Below are 24,374 nucleotides of genomic sequence, written 5' to 3' on the forward strand. Positions count from 1 at the left end.
CTCATCATACTGGCATGCTTGCTCTGGGGAGTGGAGACAAAGGAAGTGGTTATGGGTATACTTAGCTTGTACCCTAAATTTAAGTGCTTCCAACTTTTTAAGAGTAAGTAAGTAAAGTAAGGCTGGGAAAATGGATCAAGAATGTTACTTCTTGTGGAAATATGAAACCAGAGGACAGAAGTTCAGCTTAACAATGAGAGGGCAACACATCTCATTTGGTCAAATAACCCAGAGTTTGGGAAAAGACTTGTGTCTCCTTGCCAGGCATCAAAACTCCATGTCTCTAAAACTTTTTCTTCCTCTTTGCTTATGTCAATTCTTTTGAACTACCTTCTACTCAGTCTCAAGCTAGAAATCTGAGTCACTCAGGCCTCCTCCTGTCCCTCCACTCTCTAAATCTAATTAGCCACCAAAGCCTGTCAGTTCTGTTTCCTAACTATGACTCAAACCTCCCTCTTCTACTCTCGCTGTTAACTGTCTGAGGGCTTTAGGCTTTATTGCTGAAATAGTTCCCTTACTGACTCCCCTAGCTCTCACTTGCGTCTGCTTCTAATTTATATCCATTTCCCATAAAGTACTGTTTATGTTATTATTGACTTGTCGTTTTGCATTTTAAAACATTTGTAAAGTTATAACAAAGTTGGATACATAATGCAAAGACTTCTCTTGGAACTCTTTCTAAGTCGTTACAGACCTGATCAGCTACGAGTAGTGACTTCCTCCTTAAAAGCGGGATATTTATCTCTGACCAGAAAACACACCATCAGAGTCACATCAGTGCCTTTGACATATTACTGACATGTGATCTCAAGATCGCATCTACATATTTAAAGATAATGAGCTAGCCAGAATGGCTCCCTGCTTAAGTTCATCCGATATTCTCTTATTAAATCCAGGATATGAATCGTTATCAGACAGAGCCAGAGAAAACTGTTTTTTTTTTTTATCGTGTCATATCAGGTGGGACTTGAACTTTGATTTGTCTCAGTTGTTAATGATCCTCACTGTGATCAAGTAGTTACTATGATATCTTCTAGGCTGCTCGACTGTGAAATTGCTTACTCATTTACGTCTTAAAGTTTTATGAAAGGATACTTTGAAATTATGTTAATATTTCATTTTAAAATCATTTTATTCTTTTAAAAATATTTTTCTTAATTGGACATTGAACTGCCTGAGGATCCAGCTATATACCCAAAAGATGCATATACCCAAAAGATGCCCCAACATATAAAAAAGACACATGCTCCACTATGTTCATAGAAGCCTTATTTATAATAGCCAGAAGCTGGAAAGAACCCAGATGCCCTTCAACAGAGGAATGGATACAGAAAATGTGGTACAGCTACACAATGGAGTACTACTCAGCTATCAAAAACAATGACTTTATGAAATTCGTAGGCAAATGGTTGGAAATGGAAAATATCATCCTGAGTGAGGTAACCCAATCACAGAGAAACACACATGGTATGCACTCATTGATAAGTGGCTATTAGCCCAAATGCTTGAATTACCCTAGATGCCTAGAACACATGAAACTCAAGACGGATGATCAAAATGTGAATGCTTCACTCCTTCTTTAAAAGGGGAACAAGAATACCCTTGGCAGGGAATAGAGAGGCAAAGATTAAAACAGAGACAGAAGGAACACCCATTCAGAGCCTGCCCCACATGTGGCCCATACATATACAGCCACCCAATTAGACAAGATGGATGAAGCAAAGAAGTGCAGGCCGACAGGAGCCGGATGTAGATCTCGCCTGAGAGACACAGCAAGAATACAACAAATACAGAGGTGAATGCCAGCAGCAAACCACTGAACTGAGAATAGGACCCCCGTTGAAGGAATCAGAGAAAGAACTGGAAGAGCCTGAAGGGACTCGAGACCCCATATGTACAACAATGCCAAGCAACCAGAGCTTCCAGGGACTAAGCCACTACCTAAAGACTATACATGGACTGACCCTGGACTCTGACCTCATAGGTAGTATTGAATATCCTGGTAAGATCATCAGTGTAAGGGGAAGCCCTGGGTCCTGCTAAGACTGAACGTGATTGTTGGGGGGAGGGCGGCAATGGGGGGAGGATGGGGAGGTGAACACCCATAAAGAAGGGGAGGGGGAGGGGTTAGGGGGATGTTGGCCCGTAAACCGGGAAAGGGAATAACTCTCGAAATGTAAATAAGAAATACTCAAGTTAAATAAAATAAAATAAAAAAATAAAAATAAAAAATAAATATTTTTATCTTCAGAGAGCCATGGGTTTCTTATTTTTTCCAGTGAGTTCCAATCCATCACTATCATTGTTTTAACACTTAAATGACTGAGGGTTTTTCCAAAGCCAGTACTCTTGTTTACATTTGATATATCTCTCTTCCATTGTTTGAGCACTTTCTTATGCCTTAGACTTAGGATGTATGTACTTTTGTAGTCCCAAATATGGAATGAATCCATCTTTCCAATCACCTTTGTTTCCTTCACATGTGAGATGGTGGATGCCAAATTTGAGGTTCTAAGTACAGAGAGTGCTACTTGGTTGTTGATCCCAACCAGTTGCACACTAGACAAAGTTAGGGAATATTCATAGTGTGTACAGGCATATGGGGACATTTATGAAGGTATATAGACATGAACACATCTATTTTTCTATATCTATCATTATATATTGAAACTAGGAACTCCTATGAAGCTTTGATCTAAACCCTAAGGAATTCATTCTAATATTTGTAATTCTGTTCCCTGACAACCAAAAACTAAGCTTCCACTCTCCTCAGTGTTTGACTATCTGAGCTGGTCTGAATCTCAGTTAATCTCCAATATCTAATGTTAGCAAAATCTCAATGGATTCCAACTTCACTGAGCCGGAATACTATATTACCACCCAGCTACTTCCTCCCTGCCTTTCATGGGCTTTAACAATCCACGTGAGGCTGACCCCTGCAGGATCCACTCTCACTGAGTCTCCAGTCTTCTTTAAATCTCTGATGTGGATGGTTTGGAAATACCATAAGGGTAATCTAATCATCCTATGGGACTCTGTGTCCTTTGCTAGCCTTCTACTGGGCAGAGAATGGTCTTACTACATTGCTATTAGCTTTTGTATTATCTTCAGGATGATATCCACACTCCTCGCTCAATGGTATTTGGAAGTCTGTGTTCTGCTGTAGGAGTCTTCTTTATGACCACCATTTCAACGCATTTAACTCAGGGCAGCTCACTGAGCAAAGCAAAGCACATTCTCACACTTCCCATACAACACACAGCACCTCTCTTACTCCTCCATTATCAACCTCCATTTCTCCTTCAGGGTAAGACCCAAGCATTGACCAAAATAATCCTTCTCCATGCTGTCTCCATTGAGATGCCCTTCTCTACTTATATTACTGATAGTTCTGAGTATGTTCTAGGAGCTTATATTCCAGAAGAGGTAGATGGTCTATGACCCATTAAATAATAAAGACTATTATAACCACAGATTGTGGTAAATTGTATGAATGAACCAAACAGAAAATGGTTTGTGAGGACTTGGGAAAGCCAGTACTTTAGAGCAAAGAAGATTTCTATGAAGAGGTGGTAATTGATCTTGAAGAATATAGATATAGATGATAGATATATACATATACACATATACATATACATATATACATATACATATATACATACACATATACACATATACATATACGGTATATGCAGGTTTCCTCAGCTTTTTAAAACATTTTGAATATTAATTATCTCTTCTCCCAAAGGAATATGTCCAATAGAAAATGGAAAAAGTTTATGAAAACTATACTAATTGCATTACGAGTTATAAAAGCAAAAATTATGAGAGATGCCCTACTGGTTTGTGAAATTTCTTTTCTTTGATTCTTGGCATTTAGCAAAGGACTTGACAATAAATATTACTGAGTGGTCATAAGAATAAATGAAAAAATTGGGTTGGGGATTTAGCTCAGTGGTAGAGCGCTTGCCTAGGAAGCGCAAGGCCCTGGGTTCGGTCCCCAGCTCCGGAAAAAAAAAAAAAGAAAAAAAAAAGAAATGAAAAAATTTGGTACAAGTTCTTAAAGGAGTTATATGAGGCTGGGGAGAGGTCTAAGTCAGTAAAGTGTGTGTCAGACAAGCATGACACCCAAATTTGAATCTCCAGCATCACCATGTAAAGAGGCCTAGTACAGTCATGTATATCTGCAATCACAGTGCTGGGGAGATGGATACAGTATGATCCCTAGAGACTGCTAGCTGGCCTGTCTAACCAAATCTGAAAGGTCCAGGCTCAGAGAGAAGCTGTGCAAAAAAACCTGGAGAGTAATTGAGAAAGACGTTCAGTGTCAGCCTCTGACTTCTATGCATGTGTGTGTGCACGCACACAATCACACATATACAATACAAATACACAATACAAATGTACATACATAAACACATACACAGAATACACACATACACACATAATATACACACACATACACAAAAAACACATAATACATACACATATAAACATATAATCACACATACACATAATACACACATACACACATACGTACATATACACATATACAAAAACACATAATACATACACATATAAACATAAAACCACACATACACACATATACACAATACACACATAAACACAATACACATACATATACACATATACACATAATACACATATATACACACATACACACAAATGTTATATATATATATATATATACATATACATACACAGAGAGAGAGAACAAATAAGCCATATGAGACTGCCAGCAGTAAATACTAAATTAAACTAAGTTTTTTAAAAACAATGTTATTATTATAATAAGGTTATTATTTCATATATTTATTGAATATGAGAAACTCCAAATCTCTTATATTTGCTGTTGAATTTCACTAAATTGTAACACAGGATCAACATGTGTAAATCTACATAACTGTAGTCATACATGAAGTAATGTATTATAATCAATTTAGTAAAAATATGTGATGAAAGGACTATTTAAAATAAGTCAAATTATAAAAACAGATATTAGACAGCGTGCTATTACAAAATACCGACAGTGATTAATTATGGCCCCGAAAGGTATTTTCCTGTCTTCTCATCCCTGCACTCCCTCTCTCTCCTGTCACAACAGTTGCAAATGATTAGCTCAGCAGTCATTACTGTAGAAACTAACAAGAAGTATGAAAGATAGTGCTTCAGGCTGTCAGTACATGTTACAAAGCATCAGAAGATACCAATTAAACAAGAATAAAGTGAAAATGGGGTAGAGATATTTACCTAACATAAAAACTGTGAACATAACCACAAAAGAAAAAAAAAAGAAATAGCCTCAACTACCAAAAGGCAAATGTTATTAAAGCATCAAAAAGCACTAATTAAAGTAGATATAAAGTGAAAATGGGGTAAAGATATTTATAATAATTGAACTGTTAAATGACCAATACTCAATATATAAAAGTCCTTTATGAGAGCATAGAAAATACTACCATGACACTGGAAGAAACCAGGCTAAGTATCAGAATAGAGATCTCAAAAAAGAAAAAGGTAAATATCCAATACACAAATGGGGAAATGTTTACCAATGTAAAATATGAAAAATATTACCTGAAACTATAACTTTTATGCTACAAAGCATTTACAGCTTTTTTCTCAGTTATTTCTTATTTTTATTATTTTTTAATTCTTTAACCTTTTTTATCCAGTCTTTATCCCCTTCCCGGTCTTCCCTCTGACTGTTCCATATCCTATACCTCACCCCCATCTCCAAAAGGATGTCCCCAATCTCCCCATCCCCCCCTCATACCCCACCAGACCTCCCCATTCCCTGGGGCCTCCAGTCTCTTGAGGGTTAGGTGCATCTCTGACTGAGTCCAGACTCCGCATCCTCTGCTGTATGTGTGTCGGGGGCCTCATATCAGCTGGTGTATGCTATCTGGTTGGTGGCTCAGTGTCTGAGCAATATTGGGGGGTCCAGCTTTTTAAAACAAAGATATGCTCTATGCTTAGTAAAGGCTTGGTAAAGGTACGGTGAAGCAGGCATGCAATGATGCTAGCAGAGATTTATACCTTCTTTTTTTTATTTACATTTCAATTGTTATTCCCCTTCCTGGTTTCCGGGCCAGCAGCCCCCTAACTCCTCCCCCTCCCCTTCTCTGTGGGTGTTCCCCTCCCCATCCTCCTCCCATTATCGCCCTCCCCCCAAGTTCACTGGGGGTTCAGTCTTGGCAGAACCAAGGGCTTCCCCTTCCACTGGTGCTCTTACTAGGCTATTCATTGCTACCTATGAGGTCAGAGTCCAGGGTCAGTCCATGCATAGTCTTTGGGTAGTGGCTTAGTCCCTGGAAGCTCTGGTTGCTTGGCATTGTCGTACATATGGGGTCTCGAGCCCCTTCAAGCTCTTTCAGTCCTTTCTAAGATTCCTTCAACGGGGGTCCCGTTCTCAGTTCAGTGGTTTAATGATGGCATTCGCCTCTGTATTTGCTGTATTCTGGCTGTGTCTCTCGATTTATACGTCCTTAAAGTCTAATCATTCTTCCTCTGCACCAACGAAATGCGCACAAAAACTGGGAAAGAAATCTTTGAAATATTTTCATTGTAGCAATATTTTCTCAGCAAAGTTCTTACTTAAATGCAAGATGGAATTAAAATATTAAGCTATAATTAAAAATTAGTTTACTCATGTCATAGCAGCTAACAAACTAAACTTTCCTTTCTCCTTAGTTTCCAGTGTCTTATATCATAAGCCCCCACTTCTCCAGATAAGAGACAGGGCTGTTTGGCATTGACTTATACTTCCGGAATTCTTCCTGAAAGTTTCTACTTAGAGTGGTTGCTACAATTACCAAAATTTGATAAAATAATTTTATTTTCTTTATTTCCTCCTAAATGGAGTGTTTCTCCCTTTATTCTGTCCCTTTCCACTGTGAATTACAATGTATCCATGAGGTTCCAACCGTCTACATGGAAGTCAATATTATTATTTTTATTATTTTATTTTCTCTTATTTTTAATGAGGAGTGTATTATTTTAGTATGCAGATCTTTCAGTTACTATCTACCTGTCCTAGATCTTACAACAAAAAAAAACCCAACCATATCTTTATCTTAAATTAGATATTATACTAATATAATTTATGTATTATCTATGCAATAATATGAATTATCCCAGTTAAACCAAACAGTGATTTCTTGGGGGAAATTATGTATTACTTCCATTTGAGCTATACAGATACTCAAGTGAAAATATCATTGTTAAGATTTGAACCTAATTTGACTTTGCTCCAAATCTGATTTGGTTTTCTTAAGGTATTATGAATTTACAGAAAAATATTTATGTCATCTGAACTTAATATACAAATGGATTGAATATTTGTTACGTTTGCTCATTGATACAAAGGTGAAGAAACAGATTTTAGAGTTAGAGGTCATGTTTAGACTTAATGGCACTTTTTCCCTTAAGAGAAATTCACCCAAGACTATATATTACTCTTGCAAATTGATTACCCAGGAATTACAGCAGGACTAAATGCATCCTCTTCTGTTGAGGCCCAACCAGGCTGTCTCGTTAGGGGTAGGGGATCCAAAGGCAAGCAACAGAGTCAGGGACAGCCCCTGCTCCAACTGTTAGGGGACCCACATGACGAACAAGCTTCACATCTGCTGTAGATGTAGTCCGCAGTATTTTCAACATACTTCTGTATTCCTTTACAATTTAAATGTTCACTTGTATGTGTTTTGCGTCTTTAACCAGAAGCTTTTGCAACAGCATAATGGATTCCCATTAGTAATTGTAACTTTTGTTTGCCTGGAGACTTTATCATTTCCACGTCACTTCTGAAGGATGATTTAGACAGATAAACCATCTTTGGTTGAGAATCCTACTTTTCCCTCAGCTTTTTGATAGTCTCCTCCCATTCTTTGCTGACCAGAAGGATCAGGGCTGAGAAACCTGAACACTATGCTAGAACTTTCTAATAGGATCTATTTCTGCCTTTTCTTGATTTCCATGATTTCTGACTTTGATTTCAGTGAATATATGATTACATGGGCCCTTGTGACTATGTCTTTAATATGTATAAAGACTGTAGTTGAAAAATATAATAAAATTTTGATTTGAAAAATTTAAACTGAGAAGCACAGAGATATCTCTGCTTGTGGTTTAGAAAACTCAATGCAGTAAAGATTAATACCAATTCTCAGTTTTACTGTAGTTTGTATCAAAAGCCGGATGACGCTTTTTCTAGATAATTTTAGCCTTGGTTGTTTTAATAGGGGAAAGTCATCATTTGTACAGCAATGGAAAGGAAAGCTAAGACATTTATAAAAGGGAAGAAGAGAGGAGGAGCCAATGTTATAATTGGTTCATGGATACATTCCTTAACGATGGTAATGTTCATTGGTGAGAGGGAATGTGTGTCAACCAGTGAAATAACAACAAAATAGTTCTAATAGCCCCTCTAATAGGTTCAGTGCCCAAGGCTCAAATGCAGCAGAGGGTAAGTGTCCAGAGTTAGAGTAACTGGACATACAAAAGCAAAACAACAACAACAACAACACTTGACTTAAGTCTTCAAACTTATGTGAAAATAAACCAAGTTGATGAAGGAGATCATGCATGTAAGATGTAAAACTCTAAGTATTGTCTGGAAAATATAGACTTTCTAAAGCTTTAAGGTCTAAATCTAGCAAAGAGGTATAGCTGACATTGAAGACATGGCTCATATATATATCTCCTATAACAGCAAATAGTAAATATACATATGAGAAGAACATAAGAACCAGAATCATTTATTCATTAAGGCAGTGCAAACTAAGGCTTCAATGAGACACCACCACAGCCAATAAGATGTTTGCGAGACCACAGGGGGTAAGGGGAGGGGGACCCATGTTGCTGTTAGCAAGGAAATATAGCAACATCATCCTGAAAAAAAGTTTGGCACTTCTTAATACATGAAACTACCCTAAACTCAGAATGTGTACCCATCTAAATGAAATTTAGACCATCTAAATGAAAACTCTCTTGCACTAAAACCTGCACATGTATAGTGGTCTCGTTACTAATGGCGAGACCTGGAGTAACCCTGTCACCACACAGTTGTGAAGAATTTATCACTTATAGCCCTGATGTTACCCAGCAAATAAAGGTGCAAGCTGTGGAAATGCACAAGGGCTTGGAGCAGGCTCAACTGAGAAGGGCCCATTCCCACTGGCTATAAACTGGATGGGACTATTTATATAACATTCTTGACATGATGAATCTAAAGAATATAGAACAGATTTGTGTTTCCTGGAGCTAAGGAGGAGGTGAGGCAGGAGGGAAATGAGCGTGGCTATAAATGGTACCAATGGGATCCTTGTGAAGACAGAAATCAGTTGTTGCTTGATCCCAGTCGTGATGTAGGAGAGTCTGGTGAGATGCTGCCACTGGGGAAACAAGGAAAGGGTCACATGAGCTGCTTTCTAATTAATTATTAGAATTACTGAATTTACAGTTCTTCAAAAATACATATCTTAATTTAAACCTTAAGCTGTTATCTTTTTATAAAGCACAGTGCACATTCATGTGTAAGGTTCCTTTCTCCCACACAGTGATACATACTTCCTATTTCAGTTGCTCAGAACATATCTTCTATAATCAGTTGCATAATTACCTTCCTGCTGTTCCTAAAATGAACCAAATCATTTAAAAAATTTATTTTTTTAAAACAAACTGGGAAATAAAGCTGGTCATACATATATTCAATTTAGGACATTGAATTTGTCATGAACTTCTCTGAATATTAATGTGTGAATATTTAAAATACTTAGTTAAAATGTTTGTAAGATAGCTGTGACTGTTTTCATGTGAGTAGAGCTTCGTTATGAAGTAAACTTTGCAAAATGCTTTCTTGTTCCTCAATATCCACATTGAATCTAGAGCTACCTAACATTTTTACTGACTGAATCTAAAGTGTAAAACTTTATCTTTCATATATATATATATATAAAATCATTTCAATGCAAGTTCATAAAAAGAAACATATATCACATATTCTTTGCTCTGAAAAATTTACATTCATGCTTACATATGTTAAATATACAGGAATATGCTAGTACTTTTATAATCTGTCTCTTTTAATCAAAAGATGAGAATATATGTTAATCCATAGCTAAGCATCTCTATAAAAATATAATTAATCAAAGAAATGAAGGCTAGAAATGATAAGATTCTTAATTTTTTTTTCTGCCTTGCTCTTAATAATATATTTAGTGACTGCAGAAATTCAATATACAGGGGCTAAAGAGAGGGCTTATTTGTTAAACCATTTGCCTTGCAAAATTGAAGACCTCAGTTCAATTCTCAGAGCCTATGTAAATGCCAGACATGTGGTGTGGGTATCTTTAGTACTGGAGCTAAGGACTTGACAGTAGGGATAGTGTTAAACTAGATGTGCGAATGCATACTCTCTCACACACACACATAAACACAAATACACACAGATACATACACACATACACACACATACACACTCATACATACACACACACAAATGCACACATACATATATATATACACACATACATACACACATACATATACACAAACACATAGATACATACAAACATAAAAACACACACACAGACACACTCTCATACACACACATACACACAAATATACACACATACACATAGATACATACACACATACACACACAAATACACACACATGCACACATACACACATACACATACATAGATACACATAGATACATATACACACATACATACACATACACACACATACACACACATACATACACGTACACACACATACACGTTCATACATACACACATACAGATACATACATACACACATACACACATGCACACACATACACATTCATACATACACACACATACACACACATACAGATACATACACACATACATACACACACATATACACACATACACAAACATAGACACATACACACATATAAACACACATACACACACGCACGCACGCACACACACACACACGCACTGTGCTGGCTCATCTTAGTTATCATCTTGACTCTATCTGGAATCATCTAAAACCCGAGCTGTGAGGAATCTTATATATTTTTATTTAACTTTTTATTGATTCTTTGTTAACGTCACATCATGCACATCAATCCCACTCAATGTCCCATCATGCCTGCCCTCCACCCTTGCAACCCTGCCCCCCATGAATAAATTCTCACCATGGAATCTGTAGTGTGTTACAGTGTGCTGCACACTTCTTGGCTTACAAATGTTCATTACAATGACTCGTTGGTCTGGTTCAAAGCCTCTGGCCTCTGCTACACCATCAATACTGGATCCTCACTGGGACTCCTCTCAGATATCCTGTTGTTGCCCTGTGTCATGGAGATCCTACAGCTTTGGGTCTATAGGATTAACCCCTTCATATGCTCCAGCTGTTCAGAGATGGGGTAGGTGTTGGGGTGGGTCAGCTCAGAGCTCTGGACCTGGGCCTGCGTGGTAGTTGAGCTGGTCAGCATACCAGCTCTCCTGCACTCACAACACCAGAGGGAGCTCTCCAGAAATGCTCAGGCTAGCACACCCAATGCATCCACTGACAAGGGGCAGAGCTAGCTAGCTCTCCTCTCCTACTCTCACACCCTAGATAAGGGCTGAGTCTCTTGTGCCCACACCAGCAGGGCCAGCTCTATTGTGCTGCCCAGGCAAGGTGCAGGGCCTGCTCTCCTGAGTGCTGCAGCAGGTGAGGGGCAGGGACAGCTCCCCTACTCTCATGATCCCGAGACCAGCAGCAGGTATGGGAGAGCATCTTTCCCCCACCCCTGACACCACTTAATAGACAAGTAATGGAACCAGCTCCCCCATGATCACCTGTACCCCTGCCACCAGGGCCAGCTTTGTGTTGCCCAAGCAAGATGCAGGGCCTGCTCTCCTAAGTGCTGTAGCTAATGAGGGAGCAGGGCCCTCATGACCCCAGGGCCAGCTTTCCTGCCTACCACAGCTGGCAAGGGCGGTGGGGAATGAGGGATTTTCTTAGTCAGATTATTTGAGGTAAGTAGACATACCCTAAATCTAGGCCACACTTTCTAGTGGCAGCCCACATCAAAGGACATAGAAAAAGGAAACTGTCACTTGTGTCTGCTCGTCCTCACTCTTGTTGGCAAGTTCAATTACACTGTTGCTGTGGCTGGACTCCAACAGAGACTGAAAATGAGCAGTAGCCCAGGGGTCACCCTACAGACACTCAGGCCTCTCTGCTGAGCAACTACTGGATACTTGACTTTTCCATCAGGCGACAGCCATTGTTGGACTACCCAGCCCATAGGCTGTAAGCCACACCAGTAAATTCCCCTTTTAACACCCACGACACAGTGTTCATTCTAACAGTTCTATTCCTTTAGAGAATATCTATTAATATGAGCACATTAACTTAAGTTCTAAAAGGAATACAATTTTTACTAGTAGGACACTCTCTCTCTCTCTCTCTCTCTCTCTCTCTCTCTCTCTCTCTCTCCATTTTCTATCCACTTGTGTTATCTTTCAACATAGCCTTTAAAGCGATGCCGATGTTTTCTGTCTTCCCTATAAGGGAGAGAAAAATTTCTCATTCATGCAAAGGTGACGCTCAGGAGACACTACACTAGTAGCTGTCACCGTAATTTTATTTTTACTTCTTTTTTATTTTATCTATATAATAATTATGATCCAGGGCCAGGATAGGAGAGCCTCTCATGTTTAATTCTATACCCGTTTTAACTTTGGCACCCCCACTTACTGACTCTAAGGCCATACCACACCTGCATCTGAAGTCCACAAAAGGGGAGCAATAAGAGCTATGTGCCCCCTCCCCATTTTCCCTTTCCGCTTTACACATATCTTACTACTTGCTGTGTAGCTCTGGCTGTCTTGAAACTCACAGAGATCCCCCTGCTTCTGCCTGTGGAGTTTGAGGAATAAAGATTTTTTTCTACCACGCTCGAGTGATATCTACTTGCAACACCAATCAGATAATCTTTAAAATTTCGAGTGTCTATAACAGCATCTACTCATAAATACATGACATTTACTTACATTTATTTCAACCCCTGTGTAGAAATCATGGTGTGTGTGTGTGCACGCGCACATATGTGTGTGTGTGCACGTGTGTGTGTTGTGTGTGTGTGTGTGTGTGTATGAACATGATCAGTAGAAGAGAAGTGTCGCGCCCACCTCGTCCAGTAAGGAAGACGCAACACTGTCGGATCCTTGTCAACAGCCTTTATTGCAGGACACCTTCATTGCTGATACGGGGAACCCAAGCAGCAAGAGCACTAGCCTCATATAGACAGCAGGCTGAGGCTATGCTAATTGTCCTTCAGGGATTGGCATGGTACTGCTCCCTCGTTAGCATATTACCGGTCAACTGATGCCAGGTGCAAAGCCTGCCCATGCGCAGTACCCCTGTTTACCACAGGAGGGCGCCCTACAGAGAAGCATGGTTAAAAATTCTGCATCATTAAAACAAGTTTTAGTCCTATTAATATAACACACACACACACACACACACACACACACACACATACACACACGCACACATACACACACACACTGAATCCTATAGGAATTTTTTTATTTTATTGAAAAGAAAGAACATAGATAATGTTTATAATTTTCAGCATCTGTAACAAAAACATTGTTGGACTTCAAATCCCTTTTTTCTGCTGTTCTCAGAACATTCAGGACTAGACTAGAAACATAGTTCATGGTAGAGCACTTGCTGGGTATGATTGAAGCCTGTGCTTGATTCCTAGTAGAGACAAAGGCAGAGAGGTAAGGGGAGGAAGAGAGAGAGAGAGAGAGTTCACTGGAAAATCTAAGGTGAATGGATCAAAGTTATTTCTGTTTCTTCCTCCTTACAAGGAATTAAAGTGGTAAATTATACGAAACTAAGAATAAATCTACAGAAGTGCTGAAAATGGCCATGTTACTATGGGATTTCTCAAAAAATTAAAACTGTTAGATTGAGACAAAAACCAAAGGGAGAAATCCAAAGTCCAACGGAAGGGGATGAAGGGAACACATCACTGGAGTCATGAGTTTGATGTTCTTAGAGCCCTGAAGGAAATCCTGAGCTACAGGGCATGGTTGCCAATGCCAATGAGAAGAGCTTAAGGCAACTGATGAGTATCAGCAACTTTTCCTAGGAGTATTGGGCTCCACGGTTTGTCTAGAAGGTAACAATGGCTGCCTGGGGGCTACAGGAGTCTATGATCCTCCTAAGGCATGAACTGGAGCAAGCAGGAAAAACGGGGCCATGTCCTAGTCACCAAAAATGGCTACTCAGGAATGACAGATGTCTAGATTCTACATATGAAAGAAAATGGGTGACTTCTGTCCTCCTGAGTTGAAATTCCATCTCTGACATGATCATCTTCATGACATCTGTTGTGGTTAAAAAAAAAAAAAAGTTTCTTTTATCCAGCGCTAGTGCCGGCAGTGTAGGGCCACATAGCATCTGCAGGATAGTTTCACCTGAGTCAGCAAAGCGTCCCACCCGATAAACTCCATCCCATCTCACACTGCCAATGGCTACTCTCTGAGACTGGCAGCAATCTCTCTACCTATCTAGTTCCCAAGGCGGGTCGCTGCCACGCCAGTTTCATACAGAGACCACCTCTCTCGCAGCTCTCTTACTGCGGACTCATTTAAATCGCCACATGAGGGGTTGGGGATTTAAGTGCTTGCCTAGGAAGCGCAAGGCCCTGGGTTCGGTCCCCAGCTCCGAAAAAAAGAACAACAACAAAAAAATCGCCACATGAAAGAACACACCACACAATAACCTCTGATCCAATTGATAAGATATAATTTGCCAACCTAGACAGCACAAAATCCTGTACACACCCATCCCTTAAAAATACTCATAACAACCTGTATCTATGCTCAGAGTCAACATCTGCCGCCATGTTTTCTCAGCTCCTCCTCTTCTGCTTCTCCCACTCCAAAACCTCTGTTCCCACCTCCCTTTCTTCTCGTCCAATGACAGGCCTCGTTCTATCTTGTACCTGCCTTCCTGCATAAAGACATCAACCTACACCATCCATTTTACTGGACACAACATACTTTCTTCTTTAAGGGTGAAGAAAATACCATTTATGCATATTATATTTTTTCCATATGTACATTTATGGATGAGCATCTGAGCTCAATCTATAATTTGGCTATTATGTTACTTGTGTCTGAAGAAACAAAGGTATTCAGCTTAATCATTTCATTTGTTTGTTTTAGTATGCATCTAGAAGGACCCTCCATACTGGTTTCCATGGTGGCTGCATACTTTCCCACAGTGTGTAAGGATTCCTTTTTTAAAAGAATAACTTTGACAGCATTTGTAGTGATGGGTTATTTCAAAAATACCTTGGGGACACTCTAAAGTTAAAGACAAAACAAATTTTGTACTTAAAAATGCCTTTAAAAATGTTTCTTTTCTTTCGAGTCCTATAATTTTATCTCCAGAGCTTAGAACAGGGCTTGGCACATAGCTTATGGTTACTGTTCATTTGTTGAACAAGCTGATAGAAGTACAGTAAAGGAAACTGTTCAATGCTTCCAGAATGTAAAACACAAAAATCTTAGCAATATCCAACAAAGCCACATGAGAGCTAAAGCCACGGCCGCATAAGGGAATGCCCAGTTAGCACAGGAATGAGTAAGTATTTCATCAAGGAAACAAACGCATAAACCCACTCTACATTCAGAAATGTATTATAAGACAAACTAACACTTTGCATTGGTGCAGAGACCAGGATGCTGGCACAACAGGCTGTCATCATTTGGAGAACATATTTGTGATTAAATCCTACTTAGCATGTACTATATACTCAGAAGGCCCCAGGTTGATTAAGGCCCTCAAAATAAAATATGCTGTCTACTCACTTTTTACCATTTGACCTTTTCCTAAAAAGTACTTATAAAACACTTTATTGTACTGAGAGAGTGGGCCAGTAGGTCGGTGTCATTTCCATGTAGTTCTGTTTATTTATTTAATATACATTAAATGATATATTAATAGCTAATAAAATAGCTAATAAAAATTAGTGTCGCAACTAATTTCCTGCTATTCTACGGTCTTCCCCAAGAACTCATGAGAACTCACTCTGAACCTTGGTGTTCCTGGCTGACTTCTTTAATAGAACCGTTGACTTTTGCTAGAGCCATTTTGTCTCTGTGGTGACACCAGTGTGTCCCCCACTAGATCTGCCTGACATGTGGTTCAGAGGGTATCTTAAACCCCTTATAATTAAATTAGGCGATTTCAAGTTGTTTAAAATCAACATAAATTTAAGTAAGAGGATGATCTTATATAATAGCCTATTCATTTAAATACTTTGAAAAATAATAGAGCCTTGACGCATTGGGACAGCCTGGAAGGAAATAGTGCATCACCCAGTCAGGAATTCCTTCACATTGTTGTCATACGCGATGGCGTTCATGTGGTCTGCCATAACGGCATGCACTTCCTAATGCTGCATTAGAATATTTTCCACTTGCTTCTCTGTGTACCACAGTACTCCTATAACAGGTCCTGACTGGTGAAGACAATCCAAAACCAGTGTGACAGATACGCATCACCCTCACCGTGGTAACAGTCAGTTCACACATTGGTTCATGTGCACAGTTCTTGGCTGAGATGGGTCTGGCTTCATTGCTACACACCAAATGAACCACACTGGGCCCTACTGCTGGACATGCCCTGTGCTTGGATTTAGTGCTTTTTGGTCTAATGTTTTTATGTCTGAATTTGTTTTTGCTGTGTTGTCTGTGGGGTAATAGAGCATTTAAGGTATAAAACTTAAACCTCCTGTCACATCCTTAAAGAGAATAGGATTTTCAGCTGCTGCCCAGCACCAAGTCTAATGCTCTACCTACATAATAACTGTATCCCCTGTGTGTCAGGATGGGGCCAATCCCTATGCTGTGAGAGGTCCCATGCCTGAGGGACCAAGACATGCGGTTAGAGATACACAGCACCATGTAGTGAGCGTCCATACAAAAATGTTTTTGTGGTGATGGGGGTAATGTTCATATCCTTTAGGAACGAGGACTGGACTCGTTCATGTTGTGCTGGGTCCACAATGCTACACTGTGAGTCCTGCGCCTTGAGTCTTCCAGTGTCTTCTATTTCAGCTGCTCGGAGACATACTTTTAATAACTCTTTTGCAGGGGGCACAAACTTTCTCTGTAAAGACGAGGAAGTAAAATAAAGGAAGGCACTGTATCTTTGGTGGTCCTACGGTTTCTGTGGCAACTACGGACTCTGCTATTATAACAGCAAACAGCCGTGGGCGGTACACTAATGAACAGACCTGACCAGGTTCAGTAAAGCTGTTTGTGCTCTGTGACAGTTCGCACGTGTCAGTAAAAAATTCTGTGGTTTCATCTTTTTCCCAACTATTAAACAGCTGAAAAACATTTTTAGCTCCTAAGCGTTACAAAAATCGGTAGCCTGAATTTGGTCCCTAAGCTGTAATTTCATGAGTTTTATATGTAAATGCATATTTGGGAAGCAGGAGCTATGGGCGCTAGACCACTAGGGAGAGAAATGTCATACAGCAGGGGTACCACAGTTGACACAAAGATACTTGGAAGGTTCCATTAGTAATTTTATTAAGCTTGAAAAAACCCCTTCTTGTACTGAGAAATTCAGCAGAATTCTACTTACAAAGTTAAGAAATTAGCGTGGACCCATAGTAAAATGTATTCAATGTTCTCGGCTGCCAGTTTCATTATCACTACAGTCTCTATCATTTATTCACATAGCTGTAGAAGTATGATCTTGAGGGAATCATTTTTTTTCTCTCAGCCATTGCATTCTGTGATTATCAAAGTGGGGATGCATATCTCACAATTTCCTGGGATCTCCAAAGTCTAGTGTTAGAGAGAGACTTTGGGCTTTTCATAAAGCCCAATGTGAGTTGTGTGACCTACGTTCAAGTTGCAAATATATTATCTGGACACTAAGGATACAGAAAGCTCACAGCTAGGTAGGAACTATTAGGACCAGCATAGTCCATAAGACCCAACCCACGTAAGCTAAGAGATGTGATGTGGCCATGGTTGTATTGCACACTAAAAGCAAAGAATGACTTATATGAAGGTGGCTTGCCGAATGTTTCTCCAAAGGGTCAGGCAGCAAGAATGTAATTATTAGTAATGGTATGACATATATATATATATATATGCATATATATACACACATATATACATACATATATACACATATATACACACATATATACATACATATATACACATATATACACACATATATACATATATATACACATATACACACACACACATATATATATATACATATATATATATATATATATATATATTCAGTGCTCCCAAAATAACAAAACATCAGCCATGAACAAAGAGCAAATGAATAGACAATTAAGTGGTGTTCCCAAAGCAAGAAGAAAGGCCAATTTGGACTATAGGTCATGATGCCATAGTGTGCTGACCTCAGTCTCAGAACATTACTAATAAATACTTTTTCCCCATTAACTTCTTTGCTTAGGAAACTTTGGACAATGGCTACCTCTTCAAAATGTGTGTCAGCTAATTGCATAGTCCATAGTCAGTTTGGTGGAAGTAGGTAAGACCAATGTCAGATAGTCTCTGTTCAGTGGCTTTCCTTTGAAGGTTCTCTTTGTCTTCTATCCTCAGTATTCTTCCTCTGAAGCTATATTTCAGAGTGAGATAATAGTTCCTAGCTCAAGTGAAAAACAATATGTAGCATATTGATTTTTATCAGTAAGAACATGTATTGAATAGTCTACACTAACTTTAGCATACAAGTATATATTTCATGTACTTCTGGTCTAGATCTTTAAACATTTGTGTTTCCCACAAAACGACTTGTCTGTTGATATTCACCCAACTGAGAGATCTGTCACTATAGGCTTCTTACTCAAAATCAACTGTCACAGCCTATCAGATACCAAGTCCCAAAGAGTTAACTACATTACAGACTTCCAAAACCACAATATTCCCCAACCCAATCACTACTGCTTTTCCTACAGGACCCTTTGATGTTGTGGTTGGAATTATATAGCTCCCTGACTAGTTTCCCTTCCTATGCTTTGACTCAGACCAATTCATTCTTTAAATGCTAAAAAAAGTTTACTAAAATACATCATAAGTAAGAAGCACTCGTTCTTGTCAGTATAGTTCCTTAAAATATTTTAAATAATGAGCAAAATCTTTTGTGTGACAATATGGGTCCTTTATGTATTGGTATCTGCAGTTTCCAATAGTTCACTTCCTGAACTCAACACATCTTTCACGTACTTTGCATTATACTCTATAGTAAACCATGCAAGTTTATTTCTCCTTATGTGTACTTATTGTGTAAATATGTAAATATGTGCATTGTGTGTTGCATGTATGTGTATATGTGTGTTTGTGTGTATAAGTGTGTGTGACTGCACGTGTGTGCATGTGTCTGTGTGTCTGTCTGTATGTGTGTATGTGTGTGTGCATGTCTGTGTGTGTGTGTGTGTGTGTGTGTGTGTGTGTGTGTGTGTGTGTGTATCTGCTACCTCTGCTTCCCCAAGATTCCACTCCTTCCAAGAGAGCTTTTCTGGTACCTCCCTAAGGTAGAGGCCACCTACTGGCCTCCATAACGTTTGTGCTCCCTCCCTCATCTCCTTTATATACTACACTCTCTCTTCCTCCATGCATCATTTCTCCTCCCAGTGAAGAGCTATAATGTCACGTTTTTATTGCTATTGCAGCTCTTGCCACGGTCTCTGCCATTAAGTGTACAGTCAGCGATATTTGTAGGATGAATTAATGCAGCAAAATTAGCCTATTTATCTTCATAATTATATAACAACTTGTGTTTCAATGCAATTAGAATTGAAGTTTAGAAACATAGACTTAAGAAGCATTTAGATAGAGATCATATGCACCGGTACTCTTGACCTTTAGAAGGCTCACGGGAAAGAACATTAGCAGGAAAGTGGTCTTGCCTGTGTATAAAGGGAAAGAAAACACAATACAAAGAAACAAAACAAAGTCTTGACTGATGGACATATCTGTTTCTATTAGTGCCCCTGTAATAGCTTTTGCCTCTTTAATGGCTGTCATGAAGTGTAGTGGAAAGTACACTGAATGTGAAACTGGGATTCAGTAGCCCCAAGGGCAAACATTTCATGAGAAGCCAAGCTTGACATTAAATCCTCATCGTTCATACTTGCAAAGCAACTGAATTTTGCGTGGGCGCAAATCTGAATTCTGTTACTGAGTTCTTTCATAAGAATAAATGATGTGCATGCTCCTGTATAACAATACTCTGCCTCTCAAGCTTTTTAAAAAATAAAATGATGAAAGAATACAGCATTCTATGGCCTCTACTTATTTTTAGATATCTACTTTAAAAGTAAAACACAGTGATGTACAAGGGACACAGTGTTGGACTTTCTATAAGAAAATGATCTCTGAAGTGATCATTTAGTCACTTTTGATTGATATTGCCAAACATTTCAGAGCAATGAAAAGACCAGTAAACCAAATGTTATTGTACTATGAAGGAAGTGAATTATAATAAACCTTATTGAATGAGACTTACATTTAGTTTCCTATATGTTTCACTTATATAAGTAAGAATATTTTAAAAAGTAGAGCGTAGGTTGGTTTTAGGAAAATGTACATAGATCTGAGGGCCAAAGGAACAGTACAGTGTTCTAAGCTTTAATAGGCAGAAAGAATGGGAAAATGATTAATACTGTTTTAGAAAAAAAAATCCAGAAGGCTCCTATAGGGAGTAATCTGTGACCGACAGAGTATATAGATTATATCTGCAATAGCTCCATGATTTTAACTTTTATGTTTAAATTGACTTTTCTTGCTATTTGGGGATTAATTAAAATCCTTAAAAAAGAAAATCAAAGTTCAGTACAAATGCCAAGTAGATGCTTAGATCCTAGAAAATGTTCCATATAACTTTACCTAATTCTCATGATCTAATTCCAACATATGGTACTTGGGGATAATATCTAATGCCACCAATTCCTTGGACTATATAAAGAATCAAAACATGGAACTGCCTTAATTATGCTTCAACATTGGAGGGACCTTTTGTTATTAGATTCTGTATCCTCAGGGTCTAGCAAATGGCAGATGTTTAATAAATGTTAACTGAATGAAAGGCGACTTAAAGTTGCAACTTTTAAAATTGATTATTAAGAGAGAACTGCTATGTGCTTGATTTTTGTGATCTTCTGTGAAAACCAAATAGCCTGAAGTATTACATCAACTGTGCCATAACATTTTTAATGATAACTTTTCGTTATCATCAACTGACTGATTAGTGTCTGTACTGTACTGGCTAGCTTTAGGTCAACTTGACATGAACTACAGTCCTAGAGAGGGAGAGAGCCTCATTTGAGAAAATGAGCCCATAAGATTGGGCTGTAAGCAATCCTACGGGGCCTTTTCTTAATTAGTGATTGATGTGGGACAATCCAGTCCATTGTGGGTAGGGCTACCCCTGGACTGGTAGTCCTGGGTTCTATAAGAAAGCAGGCTGAGCAAGCCATGTTGATAAGCAAGCCAGTAAGCAGCACCCCTCCATAACCTCTGTATCAGCTCCTGTCTCCAGGTTCCTGCCATGATTGAGTCCCTGCCGTCACTGCTTTGGACAGTATACTGTTGCATGAGCGTGTGAATGAAGTAAATCTTTCTATCCTCAAGTTGCTTAGAGAGTGGGGTAGGGTTAAAGGCAAGTAGAATTGTACTAATACTTTTCTCATGCCTGTATATTTTTTAGCCAAAACAACGAACATCTATTGTGTCGTCTCTGGATTTCCAGCGAATGAATCATAACCAAGAATACTTTGAAATCAGCACATCTACAGGCTGTACCAGCTTTACTTCGAGCCCTCCAGTGAGCCCACCCACCTCCTCTGTGGAAACCACAGAAATCAAGAACGAGGGAGCTGAACACACAGGTAAAACAATTCACTTTCTGCAGGTATACTTTTGAGCTTTAACAAAGTCTTTATGAGCTGTGGTGTTTAAGAGAAATCTTCCTACAAATTTTATTTCTGCTTCACATTATGTGAGCAGTAGTCTAGGGTACTCATACTTTCCTCATGGCATGGGTATAATATTGGTTTTAGTACATTGGTGGTCTTTCCAATGTTAAGATCAGTTTAACAATTTAATATTATTATGGGCATAAAATAGCCAGAGATTTAGAAATGCTTTTTTTCCTTCACTCACTGCTCTCCCACAGTTTTATCAGCTAATCAACACATGGACCCTATTGTTTATAGCTGCTTTGAGACTAAAGATACCTCACTAAAGATATCTGGTAGGACTGAGTTGGATGCTATCAATAAGGCAGCTATCACCTGCTTAAACCCAGGTGAACTTGGAAAGGGGGGTAGAAGGGAGAAGTTGTACCACCCACTAGGGAAAGCTTTCTGGTTCTACTCCATCAGATTCACGGTGTTTCCGTCCCTTGGAGAAGAATGAGCTCATAGCTAACTGGTAAGGCGGAGGGACATCCCAATGAGACAAGGACCTGAACAGCTTTCCCTATTCTATCTAATTCACCGTGGATACACCATAGAAGTCATAATCCGACCTTTCACCGTAGCCAGAGTGGTATTTATAAAATGTAAATCAGAGCACACCATTACTGTGTCTAAAGTGTTCCAGAGCATTCCGATCCTTGTCATGGCCAATGGCGCCAATAGTCATCTAGTTCCCAATTCACTCTTGAATTCAACCTTTAGCAGATTCACCCAGGTGCTCTTTCCTGGGCATCTGGCTCAGGCATTTGGCACTCTACTTCCTTCCACCTGCAACCTCTGTCTTTTAATGTTTATGTGATTGAGCATCATTTAGGTTTTGGCTTGGATGCAATGCTTTCACATAATCTTCAAACGATCCTCAACCTCAATATGATACGAATCGTGGTAAGAAAGAATCAAAACTGAATAAAACTGTTCTGATAATAAAAAAAAGGGAATACTTAGTGTTCTGTCAGACAGTGTTTTGGGCTTTCTAGTTATATCAACTTATCTTGACCTTTTGATGAATTTAGTGAAGGAAATTCAGACATAAAGGAGACAAATAACAGCCACCCATCCAATGATGCTAGTGCTCAAACCTGGTGCCGACATCCATTCACTTTGATAACATGTGAAGGAGATCAGAGCCTTGCTGTATAGCCCAGGATAGCCTCACACTCATGGTCCTACCTCAGCTCCCTACATGCTGTGATTACAGGTATGTAGCACCACACCAGGCTTGCTCTAGTCTCTTCCATCAAATCTGTTCTTCCTTCAATGGTCTTAGCTATATGTAAAGTGATGCTGATACCTGTTTGCTTCTCTCTTCTTTCTAGAACACACACCGAAGTACATGGGTCTAGTACTTTGTAGGCCCTGAAGTCATGCTGCCAAAATTGATTACTAATTATGGGGCAGGGTGGGGGGTTTGGTGTTACAGCTTTTCTTCCCTACGGAATGAAATGAACAAGATGTCCTTAGCCTATAGTGTGACGCTGCTTATAAAGCAGTGAGTAGCATAATATTCCATCAGGTGCTAAGTTAGTGCTCAATAAATACTAGTAACTGTTAGCCATAGCAGGAATTGTGGTTTTCTCATTCCTCTCTGCTGTTTACTCATTCAATCAGCATATACTGTTTTCCATATAACATATGGAATTTTATAAGTTGAGAAAGTTGGTTATGCCTTCTGTAGAGAAATGGCATGTGGACCCTGGAAAGAATTCTACAAGTGTAATTATTGTTAAACCACCCCTTGCTTGACTGCTCAGTTCTAGATTTTGAAGCCCTTAAAGGGAAGGGGTGGCAGGGATTTTTAAGGAAAACCTTTAATTTTTTATTTTATTTGGAGCACAAAAATGTTTTTGAGCATCTGACTTTGTTCAATTATCTTTAGAGATTTTGCTTGGTTTCTTTCTTCTTTTGTTTTTTGTTTTTGTTTTGTTTTCATTAAATGATGGAGTAGTGTGTGTAGTGTCTAAGCCCTGGCCACTGAACAGAGAGGTTAACTCACCTTTACTCCTTCATCCAAAATGTACAGAGCAGTTGTTAGCGTCAGGATGCCTTCCGTCTGGCCTTCAGCTGAGCCAAAGCCTAGCCTTTAGCTGTTGACATGGGTTCCGGTGGTATTGCTGTGTCTTTCCATGCCATGCTCACCTCCGCAGTTCGTCACAATCTTTGCTGTAGACTGGAGCTCTGTAGTAATGTGAAAGGAGGATGTTGATTTGCCTTAAAAAGTAAAACATTAAAAAATATGTTTTAGTCTACTTGAGAAAGGTGGACACCCCCGGCGTGGCATATTTTGACAGAGCAT

At 39.1% G+C, this 24,374-nt stretch overlaps 1 protein-coding gene and 1 long non-coding RNA gene across 16 annotated transcripts in view; one reads left to right on the top strand and one right to left on the bottom strand.

Annotated features, from left to right (window-relative positions):
- LOC120093796 (uncharacterized) overlaps positions 1–13,489 on the bottom strand; it is a 28,937-nt gene extending 15,448 nt beyond the window's left edge. The window contains exons 1-2 of the long non-coding RNA XR_005487483.2: positions 13,203–13,489; positions 9,336–9,416 (exon numbers count right to left, since the gene is read on the bottom strand). This is a non-coding gene — a long non-coding RNA (uncharacterized LOC120093796). The remainder of the gene's footprint in view (positions 1–9,335; positions 9,417–13,202) is intronic.
- The window catches only part of Anks1b (ankyrin repeat and sterile alpha motif domain containing 1B), a 1,165,904-nt gene that overhangs the window by 503,165 nt on the left and 638,365 nt on the right, over positions 1–24,374 (top strand). For all 15 annotated transcript variants that reach the window (NM_001414940.1, NM_001271371.3, XM_039079051.2 and 12 more), the window contains one exon: positions 21,811–21,991. In NM_001414940.1, the coding sequence (NP_001401869.1) occupies positions 21,811–21,991 (181 nt within the window). The remainder of the gene's footprint in view (positions 1–21,810; positions 21,992–24,374) is intronic.

The sequence above is a fragment of the Rattus norvegicus genome, chromosome 7, assembly GCF_036323735.1.
Source record: "Rattus norvegicus strain BN/NHsdMcwi chromosome 7, GRCr8, whole genome shotgun sequence".
NCBI classification, from domain to species: domain Eukaryota; kingdom Metazoa; phylum Chordata; class Mammalia; order Rodentia; family Muridae; genus Rattus; species Rattus norvegicus.